The sequence below is a fragment of the Peromyscus maniculatus genome, chromosome 6 (genome assembly GCF_049852395.1).
Source record: "Peromyscus maniculatus bairdii isolate BWxNUB_F1_BW_parent chromosome 6, HU_Pman_BW_mat_3.1, whole genome shotgun sequence".
Classification (NCBI taxonomy): domain Eukaryota; kingdom Metazoa; phylum Chordata; class Mammalia; order Rodentia; family Cricetidae; genus Peromyscus; species Peromyscus maniculatus.
The window spans coordinates 120926758-120954313 of NC_134857.1; the positions used below are offsets into that span (position 1 = coordinate 120926758).

The 27556-nt window shown below is 40.2% G+C and overlaps 1 protein-coding gene across 2 annotated transcripts in view; it reads left to right on the forward strand.

The window, feature by feature from the left end:
• Positions 1-8876: 8876 nt before the first annotated feature.
• The window catches only part of Unc5c (unc-5 netrin receptor C), a 359603-nt gene continuing 340923 nt past the window's right edge, over positions 8877-27556 (forward strand). For both annotated transcript variants that reach the window (XM_006986136.4, XM_006986137.4), the window contains exon 1: positions 8877-9131. In XM_006986136.4, coding sequence (XP_006986198.1) covers positions 9008-9131 — 124 coding nt within the window. In that variant the 5' untranslated portion in view covers positions 8877-9007. The remainder of the gene's footprint in view (positions 9132-27556) is intronic.

Sequence of the window (27556 nt, forward strand, 5' to 3'; positions counted from 1 at the left end):
AGAGCGGGAGATCCCAGCTGGATCAAGAACAGAGAGGGAGAACAAGGAATAGGAGACCATGGTAAATGAAGACCACACGAGAAAAGGAAGAAACAAAGTGCTAAAGAGGTCTTTACTTTACTTTTATAAACAGTACCTCTGCAAACTGACTGTAGACTTCATGAAATTCTACCCCAATGCCACAGAATTCCCAAAAGTTCTAGTAATACATCTTGCTGGACATAATGATGATACTCTGTCCATTCCTCTGTGTCTTCATTAAATAAAAGGACACCCATTCTTTTCACTGAGCCAACAAAAAAGCTACTTTCTGTCTGCCTCCATATCTCCAAATATCTCCTCATATTCTAAGTATTTTTCAGTCTGTGCCTTCTTCTTGTACCTCTATTCAATTGCCCAACATGGCTGCTTCAGTCGGCATTCTTAACCTGTAACATTTTAGGAGCCAGTGATCAAGCTGTCAGGGCAAGACAACGAGGCTGCTTTGGCTATGGTTTTCTATAAAAGCTGTTTAGAATGAATCTAAGGTTTCTGCACCCTGGAGACCTGCTCTGTCTTCCAACAGGGAAAGTACACACGATGTCTAGAGGAGTAAAAGCTATCAGCATCTGTGAGAACAAAGGCCACACATTATGGGTATCAAGAGCCAAGTCCTTTAGAAAAACAGAACTGAGTTCCCAGAGCCTCCTTGTACTGCCCACTCTCAGACTTATTGCTGCCGTAGATAAATACTCTCATTGGTTTTGTTTTTGTTTTTGTTTTTGTTTAATATCCTTTTTCTGTCTTTCACTATTTTTTTCTTTTCTTTTATTTTACAATACCATCCAGTTCTACTTATCAGTCACGGATTCCCTTGTTCTCCCTCCTCCCACTCCCCTCTCCTTCCCCCCAGCCCACCCCCCATTCCCACCTCCTCCAGGGCAAAGCCTCCCCTGAGGACTGAGATCAACCTGGTAGACTCAGTCCAGGCAGGTCCAGTCCCCTCCTCCCAGACTGTGCCAAGCGTCCCTGCATAAGCCCCAGGTTTCAAACAGCCAACTCATGCAATGAGCACAGGACCTGGTGCCACTGCCTAGATGCCTCCCAAACAGATCAAGCCAATCAACTGTCTCACCTATTCAAAGGGCCTGATCCAGTTGGGGGCCCCTCAGCCTTTGGTTCATAGTTCATGTGCTTCCTTTCGTTTGGCTATTTGTCCCTGTGCTTTATCCAACCTTGGTTTCAACAATTCTCGCTCATATAAACCCTCCTCTTTCTCGCTAATTGGACTCCCGGAGCTCCACCCAGGGCCTAGCCATGGATCTCTGCATCCACATCCCTCAGTTGTTGGATGGGGTTTCTGGCACAACTATTAGGGTGTTTGGCCATCCCATCACCAGAGTAGGTCAGTTCAGGCTGTCTCTCGACCATTGCCAGCGTCTATTGTGGGGGTATCTTTGTAGATTTCTGTGGGCCTCTCTATAGAAGTAAACAGAGAATTCTCAACAGAGGAAACCCAAATGGCTGAAAGACATTTAAGGAATTGCTCAACATCCCTAATCATCAGGGAAATGCAAATCAAAACAACTCTGAGATACCACCTTACACCTGTCAGAATGGCTAAGATCAAAAACATTGAAGACACCTTATGCTGGAGAGGATGTGGAACTAGGGGAACTCTCCTCCACTGCTGGTGGGAATGCAAGCTTGTACAACCACTTTGGAAATCAATATGGCGCTTTCTTAGAAAATTGGGAATCAATCTCCCCCAAGATCTAGCTATACCACTCTTGGGCATATACCCAAGAAATGCTCAATCACAAGAGCACTTGCTCAGCTATGTTCATATCAGCATTGTTTGTAATAGCCAAAACCTGGAAACAACCTAGATGCCCTTCAACTGAAGAATGGATAAGTAAATTGTGGCACATATACACAATAGAATACTATTCAGCAGAGAAAAACAATGACATCATGAGGTTTGCAGGCAAATGGATGGATCTAGAAAAAATCATCCTGAGTGAGATAATCCACAACCAGAAAGACAAATATGGTATGTACTCACTCATAGGAGGATACTATATGTGGAACAAGGATGACTGGACTGCTACTCACATCACCAGGGAGGCTACCTGGAAAACAGGACCCCAAGAAAGACATGAGGATCGCCCAATGATGGAGAAATGGCTGAGATCTACATGAACAACCTGGACATTAGTGGAAGTAATGAAGGACGAGGGTCGAGGGAAAGAGAGCGGGAGATCCCAGCTGGATCAAGAACAAAGAGGGAGAACAAGGAATAGGAGACCATGGTAAATGAAGACCACACGAGAAAAGGAAGAAATACTCTCATTGTTAAAGCCATGAGCATTGACAACAAGTGCTTCTGTCTCACTTCTAGTTGTCATCTTTCTATTATTCATTCGTTGACTTTTCCTGAGATCATGTATTCCCATATGTTATCTATATTTAGAATTCTTTCAATGATTTTACTCTATATTGTCTTTTGATTTACCATCCTTTAGTATTTACTGACTATTACCAACAGTATTCTTCTTCAGGGGTCCTAGAGTGAAGCTTAATTATAATAAGGGTAAGTTGATAGTATTCTAAATTGAATTAAATTTGAACTCAATTCTTCCTGTCATTTAAAGGAGAAAGTATCCACTTATGAGTAAGTACATATCATGTTTGTCTTTCTGAGACTGAGTTACCTCACTCAGGATGATATTTTCTTGTTCCATCCATTTGCCTGCAAATTTCATGATGTCATTGTTTTTCACTGCTGAGTAGTATTCCATTGTGTATATGTACCACATTCTCTTTATCCATAGTGTGCCTGAGATGGCTTACCCTGGTAATCAGATTGATGAGTACCGTAATTGTCATCCAGTAACTGATGGAAGCAGGTGCAGAGATCTACAGCCAAACACCAACCTGAGCTCCAGGAGTCCAGCTGAAGAGAGGGAAGAAGGATTCTATGAGCAAGAGCCATCAAGATCATGAGGGGGAACCTACAGAGACAACTGAAGAAAGCTAGTGGGAACTCATGAACTTTAGACCAACAGCTGTAGAGGCTCCATGAGACTAGACTAGGCACTCTGCATAAGCGAGACAGTTGTGTTGCTTGATCTGCTCAAGGGGTCCCTGGCAGTGAGGTGAGGATCCATCCCTGGTGTATAAGCTGGCTTTTTGGAGCCCATTACCTAGGGTGGGACAACTTGTACAGCCTTGATGCAGAGGGTGGGCTTGGACCTGCCTCAACTGAATGTTCCAGGCTTTGCTGACTCCCCATGGGAGACTTTACCTTTTCAGAGCAAGGAATGGAGGGAATGGGGGGTGGGTTGCGGGGAGAAGGCTGGGAGGAGCAGGGGGAGGGAAGGGAGGGGGATCTGTTGTTGGTATGTAAAATGAATAAAAAATTTCTTAATAAAGAAAAAATTAATAAAACAATAAAAAATAGAAAGCAATCTACAGGGGGATGGTATTCTTCTCTTCCTAAGCAATGCTTCTTTTGCTACAGTGTTGTGTTATGAGACAAACCTCAAACTGGTCCTCAAGCCTTATGCCATACACACTACAAAACAGAAGTCTGTCATCCTGGTGGTACTCCCTCCACTGTGTTGGTAGTTATTTTATATTAATCTTTCTTTCCTATATTGATATTTCTTTGGGAAATCCCATCTCCCCAATTTCAGCCCATGTTTCCAGTTACCAAAAATGAACACTTGACACAAGCCACAACGTTCAATATACTTCAATCATCTGGTCATAGTGATTGCTTTGGTCAGATAAGTCAAGCACATGCTTCCTGGATTATGGGAAGCCAAAACAGGAGTGAGCTTATCAAGGTCTGGAATGTGGGGATAAGAAATAATGCTGAGAGTAATATGTAAGTTCTTGGGACTAGAACATGATCCCTGAAATCCGACTGGCATCAAGAAATACTGTGTTGCTTAGCCACTCTGTTTCCTTCTGTACAAAAAGAATAACTCCTATGTTTCCCTGTGACCCCAAAGTTCGTGTGTTGGACCCTTGATCCCCACTGCAGTAGTATTGAGTCATGAGTTCCTTCCAGGAGGTAACTGAGTCATGCTGCACTGTCCTCATGAAGGCATTAAGTTATCACATGAGTAGGTTTATCTGTGTGGAAATGGGTTCCTTAAAAAACGATGAGAGGCCCATCTGCTCCTGCCCTCTCAGACATCTCATTGTCTTGACCCATGCATTAGATGACTCAGCGAGAAGAAACTCACAGTTGCTAGCAAAGCCGTCCTAGATTTCCCAAATTGCCTTCACAAATGTAGGGAGATACATTTGTGTATGTCATATATTACCATTTTCTGTATTTTGTTATAACGTTACTAATGGAGTAAGACAATAGTGGTACTTTATAATTTAATATTCTGTGTGATAATTAAGTGAGATAGTACACATAGGGCTTCAAATCATCGCCTGAACATAGCAATCAACCTATAAATGTTAGCTATTAGGATAACAGGCATTTACCCCCCTCCCATGGCTTTGAAATTGGAAAGAGTAATAAATTATTACTTTTTTAAAAAAAGGGGTAGCTTAAGTCAGGTTGCTTTCACTTGTAAAGGGTCTTGTTTAACATAATGAACAAAAAGCACAAAGATTCAGAGTGTACAAGTTTGTGAGAGACTAAGTCTCTTTCTCTGGGTTAAGGAAGAGATTGGGGATTGAATCAGCTGATTCTGGGCCATCTGGCCTCCCTTACTTGAGGTCTATCAGTCATGTTATTGGAGGGCTCCACACCAATCCTGCATTCCTAATTATGAAGAATTTTCCTTACTCTCATCCTATTTATGCTTCTATATATCCAGTTAATAATATCCTTCACTACAGAGAATTATTTTTAGACATCCATAAATGTACAAAAATGTGAAGAATCAAATACAAGGACAGAGCTAAAAATGAGAGAAAGTATTTCTGTAATGAAAATATATGCTCAGTTCATTTTATTTAAGCCTTGCACTGGAAACCTTTTTCCATAGTGGTTTAAAGTAAATACTATTATTACTAAGCAGCCCACATGCTAAACAGCATACTTCTCTTGGTGTAGATTTCTGGAGGGATATGCTGGGGATTTGCATGCTTAATTCCCATTAGCACCTGTCACTGGGATTTATTATCCCACAGTTAATTCTCCACTTACAGGAGCCAAGAAATGGGAAGCCCTTGTACATGGATTGAAATGAAGCTTTTTATTTTTCAAAAATGAGCTGCATTTCATGTTGGTTCCTTAAACACCTGCAGTATTCCAAACCTGAAAGGTCACATTCAGATACACTTTGGGTTAAATTTTATTCACATTTTGTTTTTATTCAACAGTTAGAAAAGCCTACATATCATTTGAAAATGCACAGGGTGCTATTCAGGACTTGGCTCAGTTTTCAAATTCACTGGCTCATACTCCTCTATTCAATATCCAAGAAATATTTATTGACTATGTGCTAGGCTGTGTTCTATATTCTGGGCAGAGAATGCTAAACATAATAGGGAAAATATCCTCCCCTTGAGATGCGTACATTCTCTTGGCAAGTATTTATACTTGCACATATTTATGGATGTACATACGTATATAGATGTATAAAACAAGCATTCAGATATGCGGGCAGATATGTAAAGTAAGCATTACTTGGAAAATCCAAGCAGGTGAAGGGAATGGAAGGTGATAACTTGTTTCTCCTTCCCAGAAATCAGTCAGAATCTTCTGTAGGCAGGGATATTTGAGCCCAGATCTCAGAGATTTACTGAGCCTGCATTCAGCAGCCTCTGAAACACTGCATTGTTGTTTTCATGAAGACAAAAATGTGACAGTTGGTGACACTAGGCAGAATGCTGGTACAAAGGCAGTGTGTAGCCCGCCTGCACGCTGGAGCTTTTCTCTTCACAGGCGCTCCCCTGCTCCCCTTCATGTGCTCTGACTCTGCTGCCTCCCCTTCATCTCTACACATCACTTCTCAAACCATTCTCCTGCCCTCTTTAGGCTGAATTTCAGTATTGAACTTCTTCCTTTCTCCTTATCGCTTACTGGTGCTTTTAAGGAATTAATTTCATGCAGTATTGACTGCCGAGTGCTTCAAAGACCCAAACAAGAGGGTGTGATCATTTTAACCTTCCTCGGCTGCCCTAGACTTTGAAGATTCTTCCTGTGTGAACCTTCAGCCAACCAACCCTGACTGAATACCAACTATAGATCAGGTTCTGTGCTAAGGATGTGGGATGGAAAAACTTACAAGGCAAGGTGTCTGCTTCAAATACGTTAAGTTCTAGTTGGGAAAGACAATCCAAGGAAGGATATAAAGAATGAATTGATAACTTTACAACTTTGCCATTGTTTGAGACAGGTTCTTTCTACATAGCTCTGACTATCCTAGAGTTCCCTATGTAGACCAGGCTGGCCTCAAACTTACAGAGATTCTCCTGCTTCTGTCTCCTGAGTGCTCCTTAGTGCTGGACACCTAACACTTTACAACTTTTGGAGTCTTTTTTACACAACACTGAGTTTGCACAGAGGTTTCTCTCATGGACTTCAGGCTCATATCCTTCTTGGGGAAAATGCAGAGAAAACCACTAAGTTTAATCATAATCTGTCTGGTGGCACTATTCGGGATATTGATGGGTTATCTGCACCATCCACTGTGGTAGCCATTGTCTCCAGATAGCCATTAACATTCAAATGATTAGTGACATAAAAGTTAAAATTGCCATTTCACAGAAGCCACACTTCTAGTATCCAGATATGCATGTGAACCAATAACTACAATTTTGGAGAACACAGACACAAACATATTCTCAATCTTAACTGGAGAAAATACTATTGAAGAGAACTTAGCTGAGGTAGCCGTAAAAGTTGAGAATATTCTAGATCAAAGAACAATCAACAAGGACTTTATGCCAGGCATTTTACCTGTATTTAACTCATTCAAATCTCACAAAACCTTATATATCATTACTTCTAGTAGACCCATTTTACAGATTAGAAGAAAAGGCACTTGGCCTTTTGGGATGTCACCCCACTAGTAAATCACTGTGGATTGATCCGCCCATCTGGCACTAGCATGTGACCTCTTACCTACATATCATGATGTGGCCATGTGGGGAAGCTAAAGAAAATTAAGCGATTTTAAAGTGTCAGGCAGAGTCTCCATGGAAATAAAAAGGGGCTAATTTTGTCAGTGTCTCTCCCAAGAGAGACCTTTCCAAGTCTATGAAATTCATCCAAAGCATGCATAATGGGGTAGAGGTTTCAGTGGAACTGGGCAGGCAAAATCATGAGGTATTAGCAAAGATCTAGGAGAATATTTCAGAAAAAGACACCAAGACATGCAAAGGTTACCTGGCCTGCTCACCTCAACAGAGCTATGACTACGCTTCAAGTTAGACTTGAAATTCATATTTTTCCTCCCCCTCCTTCCTTTCTGCCCCCTCCAATATGGTGTGTGTGTGTTTACACATGGCTCCTTTTCCACTTTAAACTTAACTATTACATGATAAAGTATTAATTTCAAAATGCACTAATCTTAGAAATGAATTTTTCTCACCATGCTATCTTGTGGAGCATAACTGGTGTGTTCATACATTTGCCTTCCTTTTGTCTAGGCTGGCCTCATTTTACCCATTTATCTTCACATTCCTCCCTCATCTTTATATCGGGAATTCACAACCTAACTACACGCCCCCTCCCACCCAATTCTTTCTGAATTATTGCAGATTTAGTCCTCACTCGCCGCTGTTAGGAAATTAGAGACTAATTCATAGGCTCCAACATCGTGTTGAGTATCTACAGATTTTGTTCTGCCTGTTTTCTGGGAGTTTCTCTTGGTATTGCCTCAGCACTCTTTATTTGCTCCATCTCAGCAGCCACCAAGATGAACAGGCAAAGGAAGCAGTACCGAGGGAGTTTCCATTGATTTTTAGTTTTTGTTCCATCGCAAATAGGTCACAGGCTCGCAGAGCATAAAACAGCCTGACTGGCGCTGACAGCCCAAAGATAGTGGGCTGGAGCGCTGCAAACGCTTCTTGCCTTCTTTCCCATCTCTGAGAATAAGTTCCAGCCCGCCTCAGGCTTAATCAAGCGCAACTCCCCCAAATCCTAGCGCGAGTGCATTCCCGGGGCTTCTGGCTGAGGCTTGGCCGGCTGAGGGACACCGCCAGGCGGTGGGCTGAGCTCCGCTGGACGGGGCCAAGTGGCCTGAGGGGCGCCCACAGCGCTGGCGGAGCAGGAGTCTGGCGCCCGGCAGGAGGCTGCGCTGCCCCTGGCCGCGGTTGCCTCTGCTTCCAGGTGTCCCTTGTCAGCGTTAGAGCGAGTGAGCCAGTGAACCCGGCGGACTCCACCTTCCACGCGAGGCGTGGATCTCACTCCATCCTCGCTTACATAAGGCGGGCGAGCGCGCTCCCGCCGCTGCTTCCCCCCTCGCGGAGTGGGGCCGCGCCCTCCACGCCTCCTCGGCGAGCGCCTCCCAGGACCCCCGCTCGCCCCACTCCAAGAGGCGACTGTCGCCGGACCGTCGGCGGGGCGGGCGGCAGCCGGGGCGTCTCTCTCCGGCACCGGAGCGCAAGGAGAGGGGTCAGGAGCGCCTCGCCCGCTCGCCTCGCCTCCCACTCTCGCCACCTCCCCTCCCCGGCGCCTGTGCGATCCCCGCGGGCGCGGGGACCCGAGAGCAGCGCCCGCTCGGCTGGCGGCGGAGCTGCGGGAGCGGCCGCGGTGGCCGCGCTGCGCCTCCCTGCATTTCCCGAGTGGGGGCAGAGCACTCGCAGGCGGGCGGGAGACGTCAGTGGCTAGGCGCAGAGGACGAGGGACCTTCAAACTCCTCCTCGGAGGCTCTTCTCCACCCCCTTTGGCCCCTGCCCTTGGAGAAAGTGGAGTGTGGCATTTGGGCTGCTGTTATTTCTCAGGACTGCCTGGCGGTGGCCGGATTCAGCCTCCTGCCCGGCGGGGCTCTCTGCTGTTTGCGCGTCTCCCGGTGGCGTTCCTCTTCCCCGCACACCTCTGCCGACGATGAGGAAAGGTCTGCGGGCGACAGCGGCCCGCTGCGGACTGGGACTGGGATATGTGCTGCAGATGCTTGTGTTACCTGCCCTGGCCCTGCTCAGCGCCAGCGGCACTGGCTCGGCCGCTCAAGGTAAGGGGGTCCACCGGGCGCGGCGGTCACCTCCCTTTGCTTCTGCTTTCCCTCTTCTCTGCTTCTCCTTCTCCCCGGTGATCCTAGCTTCCTCATCTGCTTGGTTGTCCTCAGTGGAAACCACTTTAAATTCCACTTTTCCAACTAGTTAAGAAACCAGATTTTTCAGTCTTAGCTGGGGAGATGGGTGAGGATGGACCCAGGGTGTGAAAGGGAAGCCACCGCCTCTCTGCCTGTGGGATCCTGGAGTGTCTTTTGCACTTTCCGCCCCACGCGCGCACGTTGTTGCATATTGTACACATGGAGGTTTCCAAAGATCTGGATAGTGGCGGTGTGGTGTGCCATACATGTGCCCCGATATGCGCGGTATGCAGAGACTCCCCGAGGTGTGCGGTGGCTGGGCTTGCAGCATCTCGTATTTCAACTAAGGAAATGTGTCCATTACTGCCTAGGACCTATAGGCGCCGGTGCCCCTAGACTGCTTGTGGGGCGCTATGGAGATGCTCAATTCGCCCAGAAAGACAGGCTCCTGATGTGCCTGCCTCTCCTAGCATCCTCTCGGTGTTCCCCTCCCGCCAGGCGAACCTTAGAAAACTTCATACCCACGGAGCCCTGGTGGGAGACTCTAGTTGTTCAAGCCAAGTGTGCGACTCCCCGGGAAGGGGCACTGCTAACCAGTTTATAACTGACATTTTAACGCATGTAAGCCTTGAAGAAAGTGTGCGGCGTCCTGGGCAAAGCCAGGTTACGAGGACAGTGATCCGGAGTTGGGAATGTGTCAGGGCAGAGAGGAGGCACCTAGACTGAGGGTCATCCTGGGGGTGTCCCTTCTTGCTCGTTGAGTTTTACGGGGTGGTGCAGCTCCCAGCATTTTGGTCTGGAAAGTGGATAAAAGAAAGGCAGTGGAAGAAGGTAGATTGCACTTTCTGGCGTATCTCCGGTCACCAAGACATCTAATCCAAGTCCAGTTCCTACCCGAATCTTTCATCCATTAAAAAAAAATTATTTATTTATTTATTTATTTATTTATTTATTTATTTATTTATTTATTTATTTATTGCCTATAGCCAGGAAGCAACACAGCTTTGAGACACGCAGCAATTGAGAAGCAGTTCAGAGACCTTCCCTACACACCCACCTACCCCCACACACAAACACGCTCGCGCGCGCAAGCACACACACACACACACACACACACACACACACTTTTTTTTTTTTATGAATTTAAAGAGCTGAGGAGACCAAGCAGTAACCCCGACTCTTCCAATGATGCTCATGCACTGATTTTTCCCAACTGCAGACTTCTGTCTCCTAAAATCTCAAGGCACTGGTGCAGGAAGGGGGTGAGAAAGGCCGAAGGGAGCCCCTAGGTCAGGCAAGTCTGGTGCTCATGGAGAGGTGTCATTAGCAAGACAGTGTGAATCAGAGAGAGAGCCACTTAGGGAGTACGGGTTTTTCCTGCTACACTACTAAGTGGCCATGCTCATAAATCCTTCCTTCCCTTTTGGACTGACACCTCCCATCCCTTGTGGGTCAGCACTGGTTATCTTACCCACACCCCCAGAGCACATCTGACCATTTTCAAGGGACTCTGTGTTGGAAAGCCTATGTTTCTTGAAATTGGTCAGAAGTTCTCAGGACGCTAGCCAGGAATGCTTAGAGGAGGATCTTAGAAAGGCTAAGTGAGCAACCTGATGAACAGTTCTGGAATCAGCTATGTGACTCCTGCTGCAACTCCTCGTCATTACTGGGTGCACAAAGGGCTAAGCCATTGGGTTTGGGAACAGGCAAGTTAAAGTCCCCAAAGATGCCAAAAGGAGGCAGGATCCCTGTGGAGAGCTTACAACAGCCAAATTAAAAAGACTGGGTAGGAGAAGAATCGATTGAGATAATCAAACAGGGGACTGTAAGTGGATTAATATTGAAGGAAGGGAGCAGAGACCGAAAGGAAAGGCACTCCGGATACTCTTTGCCTCTTGCACTTTCCCTTCATCTACACCAGACAAGGCAAAGGCTGAGGATTAATTCTGATCTCAGACAGCCAAAGAAAAGCAGGTTTGGCAGGATGTGTGTGCTTTTGGTGTGGTTTTTCTCCATTTACTTTAGTTCAGGGAGAATAACATTTTTTTTCCCCTTCAAATCACATGGTCTGAGATGCAGGACTCCTACTTTTATCTTTGTTATCCTCCATGTTCCAGAATACCACCTCTTCCTGTGTTATCTGGGAGACATCAAAGGAAGTGTAAAGCACAGAAATCTGCTATCAGCTACTGTCCCTGTGGCTGCTACTCATTAGCCAGGCCTGTTTACTACTGACCTGCTGTTAACACTTCTCAAGTCATTCACTGTAGGATGGTCTGGTAGGCAGGCTCCCATTTCCTCCACTGTCTCATTTCTCTTCACTTTGCACTAGAGCTCCCACACATACCCTCAAGGTGCCATTTGCTTGTTCTGATGCCTTAATGACCCCAGTGGACTATTTTTATGAATGGAAGTACATATGCAATTAGAACAGGGACAATCATTAAGTACTTTACCATGTGAAGGTTTTTAATCTGTTGGAGCAGTACTGTGAAAATGAGAAGCTTTTGAAAATAAATATATATTTAGTTGAAAACAGCTCAGTGAGTGGGGGAGAGACAGAGAAAGAGAGACAGAGTGGGGGGAGAGTTGCTTAAGATAGAACAGAGAGAGTATTATTTGTGAGTGAACGAATTTTGCAACTGTGGTTTAAAGACAGACAGCAGTCATTTTAAACAGGTCCTTGGGAAATTCTCTAAGCTGGAGGCAACAACTTTCCCCTCTCTGCGTGTGCTCTAATTGTTTCATTGAGGATTGCTGGGAAACCTTCACTCCAGGGAATTTTCAGGGCTCCTGACTTCCAAGAATGAAAGATTTTTACTAGGAAGAGCAAGGAGTGTGTGTGTGTGTGTGTGTGTGTGTGTGTGTGTGTGTGTGTGTGTGTGTATGAATATTACCTCCTATTATGCCACCCTTACACATCATAATGTCTCTCTTATCTGCCACCAGCTAGTGTTATGTGTGCTAATACCTCCAAATTCAGACCAGACAATTACTGAAGACTCATCAGGCATAATTCTCATTGCATTAATGTATAGTGTGTTCAGACAGCAAGTAACACACTTCTCCCAGAGAGGAGGAAAGAATACTTTCAGGACTTCATGTATGTTGCTTTGTTACAAACAATCAGTGGGCTTGGATGACAATAGAATTTGATTATTATTCTTTCATACACTGCTCAGGATGACAAATTCATGTACTCACTTTGGAGATTTACAATGAGGGAACATTGGCAAGTTGGCCTTTGTTAGACAGATAATCCTGTGCATTCTAACTTAGACAGTGATTGAAAGCCTTCAGAGAACCAACTTTCCAAGCACCTGCTTAGGAAAACAAAATGAGGACTCATGGAGGAGTGTGGCAGTGTACTCCAATAAGATTCCCACTGAAGGAGGCTGAGGCATGAGGAATGTAAGTTCAAAGCCACCCTGTACAACAAAGCCAGACTCTGTCAATAAAACAAAGAAAAGAAATTATTCTATTATAAAAAACCATCCTAGTTAAGAGGGAAGGATTACTTAAAGTGTCTATCTTTGGTACCTTGGGAACAAACAGATCATCATTAGAATTCATAGCAATATATTTTAAACTTCCTTAAGGATATAAGGGAGGCGTGAGCTGTACTAGGCTAACCCTCTTTACTTGTTTAGTGTTATTGTTGAGACTTAAATGTAACTATCCTCTGATGTGTGCTGTGTTCTTCTGTTAGCATCAACAGGGAGCATGTGCTCCATCAGCCTTTACTGTAGACAGCACTTTTCTGATTTAGGTCATGGCTTTGCTGGAGCAGCAGAGGGAGTCACTCTCAGGAGAAATTGTCAGAAGTACTGGGGGCTGTAGCCATTTCTGGAAGCTGCTGTGGGTAGAAGTTGGGCCTTAGACTCTAGCCTTGAACTTTCACCATAGATCACATTAAGTTGACCCTTGTCAACTAAAAAGACAATCTGCATTGTCTTTGTCCTGCACACTAAACTTTTGAGCTCATTTGAGTAGAGCGTATACTAGAAGTGAAGTTCCTGACAAACAAATAATGTGCATTGGTATTATGTCCCAGACTGTATGTGACTTAAACTTGGCAGACCTGTCAGCATATTACTTTCTGAGCTATAACCCTGGGTGCAGATATGTCCCTTGTGTCAAGGAGGTTAAGATTCTACCATGAGTGATGGTGGTACTGGGGATAGTTTCAACATTTTATACATAGAGGATTCATGGTAATGGTTTGGTTGCAAGTAACAGGAAAGGGACACTAGGGGGTTGAGCCAGTCGAGACATACACTCTCATTCATTCTTACCCCCTCTTCCATGCTGGCTGTGAACTCAAGATCCACCCACCTCCAACCCTACCCCATCCCATTACTGGGATTACAGTTGTACACCACTATGCCTATCTTGGAAGTGGGATTTTCCCTAAATTTGCATTTCAAAAGTATTACTTGTATTCAGATCCACCCACCTTTTGGTAATGGGGATTGAATCTAGGTCCCTGTGCATGTTGTGCTAGGCAAGTGCTATGCCATGAAGCTGTAGCCTCACTCCTATTTACTTAGAGTCAATGTCTATTTTGTCTGGCTTCAGGGAGGTACAAGCTAAGAACTGCTAATACTGTGTGCCTGTTGTTTTAGTTAGCACAATGCCTCATGTTTCTCCCAACATCTCATAGCAATGTGACCATGCTTAAGTTATTTAACTTTTCAGTGCCTGTTTCCTCACATGTAAAATAAGAAAATACATACTATAGGTCATACTAGGGTTGAATTAATATATGTAAATCAACTAGAGCAATAGATACCTCACAGAAAGTATTATTATTCCTTGGTATCCAACTTTGTAAAACACCAGGAAAAAGTGAGACAAATGTACAGGTACTTCATTTTACTCAAGCTCTATTTGAAATTTTACATTTAATTGTTTGTAATTATAGTGAATGTGCAAAATGAATAATTCATATTTCTTTTCATGTTGCTATCTGACCAACTTTTAAGACAAAACTAAAGATTTCAAGGGGCTTTTATGTTTATTTTACTTATAGTTAGAATAAACACATTTCTCCTGCAAAACTGTCATTCTGTTTTAAATTATTGATAGTGAAGTTCTGCACTTAACCCCAAATATCTTATCTTTCCCTTGTTTTCTCTCTCTCTCCCTCTTTATCCCTCTCTGTTTCAATTACCATCTTTTTCTCAGTCTTTTAATCAACAGCTCCTTGGACCTCTGCATGGACTCCTTTAGTCCACTGCTTACTTGTATCTTTTATTGCTTACGTTTGTGAAGGAGGACTCCATAGATCTGAGACCTTATATATAGAATACCAATAAGTTCCAGTGTATTTTAAAACTTAGGGACAATTTTGTGCTACTTGATAGAAGTACATTTTCAGGAGTAATTTTAAAAAGCTACCATTTTATTATTTGTAATTTTTTTTAAAAAAATATTGTAGCCTATAGTTTCTCTTGTACTTTGTCTTAAGATTTACAAAATTTTAATAAAAACTATTTTGTGCTAATATCTCAGTGAACTCAAAGAATCAGAAGTACTGAATGTGTGTATCCTATCTACCAATTTGCTACATCAAAATGCCTTTTTTTTGAAAATCTAAAAGGTATGTCACAAATAATTATAAGCTTCATAAAGAAAATATTAGCAAATATCAAGCTATAATTTGAGAATTCATTGAAAAGTTTTGGCTTGCATTTGAAATGGGGCTTTTTCTCATTCTGAGTGTGCTGCCCCCACAGAATTATACAATGAAGTTCTGAAATACACAAAAGAATGTATAGAAATTAGGCAGCTAACAGATCTATCCTTCTCCACATAGTGCTGAAGTCCTGTGACATCAATTAAACTGAAGTTATAATTCAGAAAGTCAGCAACAGCTTTGACAATGCCCAACATGCAGAGCTTTGCCCTTACATCAGTACACCTTTTATTAGCAATGAACAGTAACTCAAAAGTGCTTTGTGTTGCAAAGTGAAGCTAACATCTGAAAACTACAATGTTTGGGGAATATCTTCCTTTAATTAAACAACACACTGAGTCTTACTTTGCCATGGAAGAGAAAGGCAACAAGGTAAACTTTTAACATATTGACATGCCTGTTGGAGTTCTTATTCCGAATACTAGGAATAACATAATCCTATTAACATATAATATTGATTAATCAAATTTAACTCCAGAGTTACAAGCCTTATTTATTTTAAAATATTGTGAGGCTAGGGGGCCCTACCTTCATTAATCATTGTGTCATGTGGCTACTGTGGCTAGTTTCATGTCTCAGCAATTACGAGAGCAGTAAAAAGGCCTTGTAAGATGAGCACATACTGTCTTTTTTGTCCAGCTGCAGATGCTAAACAGAAACTCCTTCATCACATTTAACAAGTTTATTGATGAGTGCTAACATTTCTCAATGTCTTAATTGATTATTAAATTGTAGACTACTTGAACATAAGCATAATTCATTGTGTTCTATGTTTCCCTATTGAAAAGTCTTACATAAGAAAGTTGATTTAAATAAAAATAGATCAGTGCTTGTATATTAAAATGTTTCTGAAGTCTACTTATTAACCCAAATATGTCCAGGAAGATAAATGTAGGCCAGCTCATGAAAACGAAAGTTGGTGTAGAAATTGAAAAGTATTATAAAATAATATAAAAGTTTAGAATATACACTTTGTGAAGAAAACTTATCAGGTAACATCAATTCATAAGATACATTCTCACAGAAAACAGAAGCTGTGTACAATGTGCTAGATTGCATGATGTAACAACATTTCTAATTGGCAAAAAAAAAAAACAACTCAAGTGTAAAATTAAAATTAGAGGAAGGAGTTTTTGATCACTCTATTTTCTGTAAATTTACAAGTTTGTTACCTGTACTTAAACATTCTAAATCATTATGCTATTTTTTTTTTGAATACCAAGATCTGAAAGAGCCCTTTTGAAAAACTCCTTCGAAATTAAGCAGATGGTCAATTTCTTTGACAGAAGCTAAAAATAATAGTCAGTGACCATAGGACTCTTGACTATTTTACGGGTTTTGAGACCTGTGTTATCTTTAATGTAAACCAAACAAACCCCAAATTACCACGGTGGGGGGGGGGAGACTGGAGACAAGAAAGAAGAGTAATTTCTGGTAACTCGACTTGGAAGATTATGTGTATTCCACATATGTTTACTCTGGCTTTTGGTCAAAAGAAAAGTGATACATTGTATCTCCTTTGAGTAAAGACTTTGCAAAATGTACACATTGTGGCCACCCAGTGGAAAGACTCAAGTTTAGCAAGCAGCAATGCTGAATCATTCTAAATTATACAGTAACTATGTTGCCTCACTTTTTCTTTGGCAAGCATCATTCTGGATCTCTAAAACGATGAGATGCTGTAACTTAGAAGTACCTTAGGGACTCAACACAAGGATTGAGGGAAGCTGACACTTGGCCCTCACCCACAGGGGCTTTATCCACAGGGCCTTCACCCACAGAACCTTCACCCACAGGGCCTTCACCCTGGAAAACAGAAATTCGTTTCTGTAACTGCTTTCAGGAGTGGAGGAGAATAGTTTTGTGTGTTTGTTCTTAAGATTCATTATTGATTTTATCTGAAATAGAGGCCCAAGATTGATTTCCCCTCATAATATTGAAGAAGTTTATGACACAAAACTAATCGTGGCTTAGTTGTCTTACTCTAAGTGACAAAGAATTTCCAAAGAATTTTCATAGGCTATGTTTGTGAAGAAGTTGTATCTGGATTTTTCATGTACCTATTGGAGTAGGGCACGCTTGACTGGGAATCAGATGAGGGCTGTTCTGAGACCCACCAGTGCTCTTTAGGAAATGTGTCACTTAATCTCCATGTACCTTGTTAAACATTGCCATTGACAACAATACCCTGTTGTTTCCTAAGGCTCACCTGCTTGGAAGAAATCCGATAGCATTATGCTCAAATTATGTGGGAGTTTTTAGGAACTATTGTCCCTAAAAATGAATTTGCTTAAGTGGAGCTGACTTAATAGAATTACAGTGCATTTAGAGATTGTTATCACTGTCTGCATCCCTAGGCTGAGCTAAATGCTTATTTTTATACCACTACTACATACATATATCCATCTATAAATAATGAAGAGGACCACAGCAAAACTGTTACCATTTACTTACATTAACATGATTAAGAAAACTAGAATGATGACTGGGAAAAGTTTTAGCTGTAGATATATATGCCTTCCCAGTTGCAAAGGGGAGGGATTACTTCACTGAATTTATTACAAATCAAATCAAAGACATGCATGTCATTTTTATCAAATTAAATAACTCTAATTTTTCTAGGATGATATTCACAGAGATTTTAATGCAATTAATAAATTATAAGGAAGAGATTAATAGAGTTTGATAGTTTCCTATGAGCATGTATGTGAGTATATGTGTAACAACGGGAGTGTGCATTGTGTACATGTAGCATGTTTTGCTGTTTTAGGAGGTAACTTTTAGTTTTAAAGAGATTTGGCAATTACCCTGAAAAAATAAATGCTTTATTTTTTATTTATAGAGCTCATTTATGAAGGGTTTTTATAAACTGGCAACTCAGATTTAAACACAGCTTTCTTAATAAAAAAAATTACATCCCACTTTCCTGCATAAAGTTTCCTTGTCAAATTTCTGAGTCATTTCATTGTGTGGTGCAGAGACATACCTGACTCAGCTGATGGCAACAAGTTGTTTCCTGATACCAAGAGACGTCTACTTTCTATGGCCTATGGCAAACATACGCTGAGCTTCTGTTTGTTTGGTTTTCCCCATAGTCTTGTGGTAGACTCTCATTCACTGACTACAGTTGAATGTCTGTGCTCAGTAGAATGTCTATTTCCAAGCAGCAGGGGGAACAACTTTCATACACGCTCCTGAATCTTTTTGACTTCTCCTAGGGAGTAGGCATTGTTCTGGAAGTGCCATTCATGAAGTGATTTTATACATAGGCCTATTAAGGTAAGGTCAACTGGGCTCTTCTTTCCTGGCCCTAATCCAGGGGAGGTTGTTTTACCTTTGACAAAATGGAATTGTGATAGTTTTCTTAGTCTCCCACAGATACCATCTTAGTTGTTTTATTTCTAATGTGATCACAATATCCAATGAAACTTTTACTTAAATGGACAAAGAAAGTTAACCATGCAGGAGGAAAACTTGTTATATGGAAAAATAAACATATTTTCATTCAGGATATGGCAATAACATGCTTTGTGCCTATACTAAGTATAGTAATAAATATAGACACATTCAAATGTCACTTTGCAGTGGCTATTAGCATGTATACATTTGCAAAATATTTGGAAAATTTAATTTTTAACTTAAAATTTTTGATAGTACAAATATTCTAGGATTCAGATAACTGTGTTAGACACTCCATCATGCATCCATCCTTCATGGTCAACGTAGGGTTTTCATAAGCAAAATACATAAAAATACTGTAAAAAATGACAAAGTAACTATCATTTCTCACAAGGTTTTGTGATTACAAGTCTAAAAGTTAATGGGAAAGGGGAAGGTTGCCTGTTTAATGCTGAATTGCAAAGTTAAAAAAGGATCTTAAAGATAACAGCAGACTCCAGAGTCCTTGGGTTTATTTAGCATTCAGTGACAGTCACTAAGTTAGGGAAAGGAATGTTCAAACAACACACTTGAGGAAAAGTGATTTTTATAGAAAGGAACCATTTCTGCTAATAGCCAGTAACTGCACATAACCCCGCTGACATTAAAAGTCCATTAGCTAAGCCCAGTTTAAATACCAGCTGATGCCGTGTCAGCTAAATGTATGCTGGCATGTTTTCATAGACTGCAGTAATAGCAGTTCTGTATTTTCTTTCTGAAACTATGTACATTAAGTAAAACAAATGCCATCTGATAGTAGTAGCAGGGCTGCTGCTAAAGAGGCAGAGATTTGTGATGAAACAAAAGTAACAGTCTATATAACAAGGAGATAATATGTGGCTGTGATGGCTTTAAAGGGAGGCTTTGAAAGAAATCATCTGGAGTAGTTTAAGCTGACATTGTAAAGGAGTTGTTTCCATAGGAGCCCGCATTCACATAAGGTACCCACCCCCCACCCTCACCCTGAGAAGTTCATTTAAAGTGAAGAGATTTTTTTTTTCTGCTATTAGCTACAATGCTTATTTTTCCATATACTTTGAAACCACAGGAAGCCGGTCCATAATCGGTTGTGTGTGTAAGTGGGAAGGAGAGTGAGGGTCTGGAAGGGGAACAAGCGAAAGCACAGGTATAATTTAACACACTAATATTTATAAATGATCCCTGGGGTAGTATTTTCAAAGCTATGCAATATGTATGTGCTGTCTGCAATGGATGTTCATATCATTCCCCCACCAAATTCCTTAAGCATATTTTTCATCTCTAGAAAAAAATTCTTATAGACATTTTAGTCATTTAAAAGACAAAAATTGGATACTGTTAATTATTATAGAATCTGCAAATCTCTTGTAAGTCATCAAAAAGCATGTTCTAAGCCAGTGTTCTGTAACTGTGACACCATTGTGGTGCTGAACAGGGCTGCTCAGTCATCTGATGTGAGTTGAGAACTGGGCAGTAATTAATCAGCGGCTGTCATGCTCACACCACTCTAAAGTACGAGGAGACCTCCCTACCCACCTCCCCCTTCCCTATTATCAGGCCATTAGCAAAACCCAGCGTAAGTCAGGAGGGTGGAGTCCAAGTCAGCGTATGACCCCGATCACATGTGCACAAGCTCCCTCAGCATCCTCATGATGTTCGTTTGAATTCTCATCATATTTTCTTGCCTTCAGAGTTCTGAGTTCTGTTCTCTGACCAAATGTCACATCTTTTACTTATTTGTACTGTTAATTTTTTTTACATGATAAAAAGTAAACGCCTTACTTACCTTGTATTTCTTGAAAAGAATGATAACAAAAAATAAAAAGCTTATTCTTTAGTTATACCAGAGATTTTTGCCTTTTGTATGAAAAGATTCTTATACAAGCATTTCCTAATGAAATCAAGAAGTTCTCTTTAGTGTTGCTGAGTGTTTTAATTCATCCCAGGACACTGTAAATGTTCATTTTGAATGAATTGTGAGCTTACATGGTCAGAGTTTATGTAATTAAATTACTAACCAAAATCCCATTTACTGACATATTATATGAGGGCCTTGGTGAATAATCTTGTCTTTAGTGTATAACACAGACATTAATAACAGATGGGAATACGCCTCCCTCCAAACAAGTGAACTTTGATTTTTAATTTTCAACCCACTTTTAAAGACTAAAACATCCTTTAAATTGGCTATTTCCATGCATTTTTCCTTTTGTAGTGCTTGCAATTTAATTCTATTGTGAAATGAAAAGAAAATGTCATTGTATTTGCCTGCATAATAAATGTGTACCCATCTACAAACTTGTATTATGAAATTGAATTATGTTGAAAATATAACAAGATGATCCTAGATTTATTGAAATTGGACACTTATTACATTAGCTTAGAACAATTTTTAGGAAAATAATTCCCTGCTATGTAATGGACTTACTTTCTTCGACAGTTTGAAAAGTATGTACCCATCTTGGTATGAACTATACTTAAAAAAAATTGGAGTAAAGACATTTCTACTTAATTGTGTTTATTTATGCTTGCAAAGCTTTTCTTAAAATAGTCCACTCTGAGATTTATCATGACTCCATTCACATAAGGGAATGGCTTTCTCTCTCTCTCTCTTTGTCTCTGTCTCTGTCTCTGTCTCTCTCTCTCTCTCTCTCTCTCTCTCTCTCTCTCTCTCTCTCTCTCTCTCTCTCTCTCTCCTTGACTACCAGGACATTAAAAATATACTGTTTGCATGTCTGTGTACTCCTGTGAATGTATGCCTGCATCTGGGTTTGGATCTGATAATTTTCAAGTTGAAGAAATCTATAGAATACAACAGAATTTATTTAAAATTATTCATATATGTGAACAATGGGTATCCCGTGACAACTGGTACTACAAATACTGCCATTGTTGCTGAAAGTTTCTTGGCAAAGATGAGGAAAGCGTGCTGAACTTTGTGTCTGGCGATTGTGTATAAGTATAAAATCTTCATTTCACTTCACATTTGGAGTAAAAAATAAGAATAATCATGGTATTGATGTCATAGAGCTGTCAGGAGGACTGGATTATGAAAAGTGAAGAACTGAGGACACTTCTTGGCACTAGACAAGCACTTAATGCACTTTAGTCTCTGATATTGCTGTTGCTATTATTTTATTCTTATCATAAACGTCTACACTATGTAACAGTCTTCATTTGGCATTGCTAAAATTCTATTATGAGAATGAGAGCACTGTGTTCAGTTGGGATTGATATCAAATGGAAGAACATCTTATGGACCAACAAAAATGTTTTATCAAAGAAACATTTTTAAAAGAAAATGGCACATTTTAAAATTCAAACATTGTACCAGATTATGATATTATTTTACATTAAAATACTTGACAAAGTAACAAATTTGCTTCAGTACGACTTTTTAAGCACAAAGTTCTTTTTATTTTATGTATAAGAGTGTTTGCTGCGTGTGTGTATACATACCTCTGGAAGCCAGAAGAGGGTATACACCCCAGAACTGGCATGTCAGTCAACTTTGAGTTATGTGAGTGCTGGGAATCAAACCCCAGTCCTCTGCAGGAACGAGAAGTACTCTTAACCATGTAGCTAGCTCTCTAGCCCCAGTGACAGTTTGCTAGTTGCAAGTTCTGAATCTAGAAGGTATTTCAACAAAACTAATATTTGATAACTATAGGTGAAAATACCCATTTATTCTTTTTAAACCGTACATTGCTGTGTTTGTAAAATGGAGGTGAAAGATTAAGAAAAAATTAATTATAGAACTCTACTTTTTGGCTAATATTTAAACCCTTTCTAAAGGAATTGAAACAATTAACCTTTTTCATTATGTCAAAAGTTTTAACATTGCAAAGCATTTACGGATTCTAATATGAAAGCAAAAATTAATTAAACTAAAATTTCCAAGCAAAGTCAGAGTTCTTCACATGCTCAGGGTATATATTAAGATAAAAGACAAAAAGAGAAAAGAAATTAATTAGATGCCCAAGCTCTTCAATGTATTTGCATGCATGGTGGGGGGAAAGTATTTGGGCCTACACTGGATCTGGCATGCACTTCATTTAATTAAATATTTTAAATGGATTCAAGGAGAGACCAATGGAGCACTGTGGTTTCTCATAGGAATCCATGTGCAACTTGTGTTCTATAAGAATGAAAAAGAACATTTGCAAAGATTATAGTCTTGTTTGGAAAAAAAACTTTTCAGTGTGTAGTTATGAAGGAGAGCCTGTGGTTGGTTTAATAATGACTATATTTTGGGAAGAGTATAGGCAAAGGAGAAGTTTCCCAGTTCTAAAGAATATCCAGTATTGTACTGTGTGGGTCACTGTGACATTACTAATACTTTTGTTCTTTTGTTTTATATCCTTTGAAATGCTTCATTATAATGTTTAAACAAGACAAAACATAGATAAACATTTTTTTTTCAAAATATGTCCACTTGATAAGTGCATAACCAAAGAGCACATCATAAATGACTGCAGTTCTGGACCCTTTAGCAACCACAGTGTGGTAGAGACATTAAAGGAATAAGTGCAAGGACTTAGCATTTGCCACATTAGAACACCCTTAGGAGGAAGAGATCTCTTTGTAGTTTGTATTATACAAACATAAGGTTTAATGTCCATTTATTTTTTTAACCCTACACTGTCCTTCTCCAGTTCCCTAAGGGATGTCCTAAGAAACATCCACTTTTTCAAAAGGGAAAGTTAATAGGGACTCTATAATCAGAAGTGTAGTGTCATCTACATAATTATAAAATTTCTTATCTTATGGATCTTATTCTGTTAAAAGAAGCCAGCAGAAGCAATCTGGAATATTTTTGATGATCTATTGGCCTATTTTCTGTATGTGTGTGTGTGGGGGGGGCGTAGTATCACTACATATAAAATTTAGTTTGTAGTAGTTTTCTTGGAGCATTTCCAGGAGTAAAAAACACAATGACTGAGTGATGAGCCTGTACTTTTGATTCCTTCTAGCATAGACATGTGTTGTTTCATTAAAGTAAAATCAAGCTTCTCAATGTTGATGTTTTAAACACTAAGCTGGCTTACAGACTGTCAGTATGCAATTGCCAAAAGCATTTGTTTTATTTTTTAATTGATATAAACATTACCTGTACTTCCAAGAATATATGAGTTCCTGCTATTTTATTGAAGGGGTAGAGGGGCCATTCAGAACTTCATGTTATTGAAACCAAAAATTTTTCCTACAGTCCCATATAATTATATGCCAGCAAAAATTTAAATATACTCAAGCATTTAATGATGTATTAGGAAAGATGAATGTTACCTAAATGTTGTCACATATATCCATTGCACCAAAGCAAGAAACCAAAGATGTTTCTTGGCCATTCCCCTCTGAGCTGCAAAGCATAGTCAGACAAATGTAGCACCAAATGCAGAGCTCTTTCTTTTCAAACTCTTGCCTATATGGAAGATCTAAACTTCACATGGCTGTAAAATGAATGGCTAAGTGGTCTTATTAATAAAAACCCAGAGCCAGATATTGGGGTTAAAACTGAGAGATCAGAGGAATAGGACAGGACACAGCCAACTTCACCTCATCAACTACTCAGCTTCCAAAGAGACCTACTTCCTGTATAGCCTCGCCTATATATGCCTTTCTGTTCTGCCATCTCACTTCCTCTCTCCACCCAGCTACATCACTTCCTCTTCCCACCCAGCTCTGTCACTTCCTGTCTATCTGTACAGACCTCCAGATCTTTACCGTTAACTAGTGTTGGAATTTAAGGCAGGTACCACCACGCCTGGCTCTGTTCCCAGTATGGCCTTGAACTCACAGAGATCCAGATGGTTCTCTGCCTCCCGAATGCTAAGATTAAAGGCATGTGCTACCATTGCCTGGCTTTTATGTTTAATATAGGGGCTAGCTTTTTCCTCTGATTCTCAGATAAGTTTTATTCTATTCGGGTACACAATATATTTGGGGACACAATATACCACCACATATAGCTGGCAGTATTATTTATGCTTATATAACCTACTTAACTCCCACAGACTTTTCTGTGGTTATATCTCCCCACACCGGGCACTTGCACCGGGTTAGGCATTTGTGTTCCCTGTAGGACAGCCCCATCCCCAACTCTAGGTTTTGTAGCAAGCCACTGCTTAGAGTCATTCTTCTCTTTTACTCCTTCCTTGGCCATTCATTTCTCATGCTCCGTCCTTTCCTCCTGGCTGCTCACACTCTTCATTTTAGTTTAAATAGTTCACTCCTTTGTAAAATGACCTCTCATACCAAACTGGACAGTTCTTCTCTTCTGTGTTCCCAGCTAAATGTCATCATGGTGAGTGCTCGATCCCTAATCACCCTGTTGTCTTTATCACATGACATAGTATTTGACACAAGGGTAGTATATAATAGCCTTCTTTGAATGGCACTGAATGAATTCATGTTTTTGTATAAATAACAGAGTGTGGCTTTTTTTGGACAATCCATTATGGTAAAATCAGCTTCTTTCCTTGTCTCTTGATTTAAGAGTTCCTGGATCAAGTGAAGTAGCTGTGAATCTCTGAATATAAACCCAGGCAGACTGAAGAATGAGTTTCTACTATCCATTAGGAACTAACTGTTTTAGTGGGGGATTTCTAATTCCCAGATACCAAAGGCAGATCTCCAGCCAGTATTAGTATTGAGAAGTGACAGAAAGTTTAAGAGATAGTACCTATTTGATTATTGGTCATGTGTTATAGGAATTGTCTTTTCTGTTCCATCATCTTCCTGCTCATCATGGACCAAGCATGTTTGCCCCACCCCTGCATTCCCAATAACCATATACTGCTTTGTGAAAGACTCCAAAATAGCAACATGGCCAACTGACCATTGACTGAAACCTTGGGAAGTATAAGTGAAAATAATTTTTCTTCCTTTAGATTGATTATCTCAGATAATCTACCACAGTCACAGAAAGCTAATAAATTAACTAGAAGGTTAGTTTTCTTCACCTTGGAAATCCATTCCCATTGGATTTCTATCCTACAGTCATGGCTCTTTAGTGATGAACTTTTGATTCTATGGCATATGAAACAAATGAGCCCTAAAATAATTATGGACAAGCACTTTGAACACAACTGAACTCTCACAGTCAGTCTGCTAAAATAGAACTAGGAGCTGTGGAGGTCTACAAGTTAGAAGTCCCTGACAATCACCAGACACTTCCCAACTCTTCACTTGTTAATATTGGTAATAAAACTCGACTTTCCAATTGTTTTATCTGGGATTATTGTTGCGTCATTTATTGCTCTAGGAGATATTTCTTATTTTTCTCTCTGGCAGAATGTGAGTGTGTATGTGAAATGTGAAGATGAATCATGGCTGTCCTGTGAAGACCTATTGGTCCACAGTCATGAAAACCAATCCATGTGCATCATGCATAGATGCTTTCATGTATCTGTTTTCTGAAGATATTTTTAGTGTGATCATGACCTATTATTTTTAATAAGGCTATTTTGATTTTTAAACTAAAAATGATATGGGGAACACATTATTACAAAGCATTATTGAATTTAAAGTTCTTATAGGCATTTGGTAATGAAACTTTCCTAGCAACAAGAAAATTCTAACAAGAAGTAGCTCCTTTAAGACTCCAGTAAACACAGCCCCAACTTGCCTTGGATAATTACTGTGGAGATCTATGTGGGGATCTTTAACTAGTGCTGTTTGTAATCAGGCAGTCTGAAGCTTGCCTTGCTGTGGAGGAGAGGAAGTGGTAAGGAGACAGACCTGTAATTATCAACAGCAGGTGCCCATAATGGAATGCCAAAGAGATGGTTGAAGAGGCAAACACTGCTTCAGCAAAGACAGTCAATTTAGACTCAAAGACATTTGAAGTTAAAAAAAAAAGGCTTGAGAGCAATATTAAAAGAATCCTTCTTTGTAGACAAAGAAAAATGTAATAAACACTTTAATAGAAGTTACCCTTTTTCCCCATACACCTAAATGTTCCAAAGAGAAAATAGTTAAAGCAGAGAGGAATACTGGTTTTAAAGAAGGAGTGGTTTAACATCAAACTTTTTTTGGTTCTTAAAAAGTTTATTTGTGTTATAAAAATGTTTTGATCTTTGTGTGATTAAGGATCATTTGAAAGAATTGAATGGAAATTAGTTTCCTTTTACAGAGTAATTTTCATGACTTCAAAGACACCAACTCTTGAGTTCATGATCATATAGGCTAAATCACTTGTCAGTCAGCATTCTACTCTGCTAACATTATTGAATTTTAACTTTTTTTCTTAAAAGAAAGAAAATATTATATTTAGAGGTTCTTAAATGAGTAATAAGTCATGAGATAAACTATATACAACAAATCATTAACTTACAGAATTAAGTAATTAACTTACAGAAAAAATGTATCTTGCTGTAATTCCTATTAAAGAATTTTATTTAGTGGGTTATTTTGATACAGCAATAGATTTCATTGTTTCAAAATAGAATCTATGGTGAAGGCCTCAGTGCTATCTTTAGGTTGTTGTGTGCATGTTTGTATCTTGTTGGCATATCTGCTATGTTAAAGTTTGCACTCTGAAGTCTTATGTTTCTCCACTCTAAAGTGAAGTGAACTTTTACATGCAGTATTTCTCTTCCTTCTTCCCTCTCTCTCCCCTCCCTCCTTTTTTCTCTCTTCTCTACTCCCCTCCTCTTCCCTCTCTCTTCACCTCCCCTTTCTAAAGAAGGGTACACTTTGGTTGTCTGTTCCATGGCAAAAGAAGCGAAGAAGGAGACCTCATAGTAGAGAAAAGCATGATGATGATAAATCTCTTTAACTCCATTGATTCTCAAATGTGCCTAGCACATGCTTTGGGGGAATGTTTGTCTTGCTGCTTGATATGGACTTTATATTTATCACTATGAAAACAACTGGGGAAGCCAGCTACTGCACTTGACGGGCAAACCGTCAACTCCCATAGTAGTTTTATGTCAAGATCTTGCCCTACTTAAAAGAAAGATGTAAAATTTATTCTGGAAATTTGCCAGAACAGACCAGCCCTCAAAAATGCAAAAGGTAAAGATCTCTGTAGCTAAGTTAAAATAAACTTACCACAGCTGACAAAAGTTATGCTTAGGATAACTCTACCTAAAAAATATGAATCTTTATTGCTGAAGGTTTCACTTTTGTTCAAAACAAATACCAAATATGGAAGAGTTTCAAAATTTATCTGAAAGAGGGTAGATACAAAATGAGAGGAAATAAGGGAGGTATGATGTATAACGTA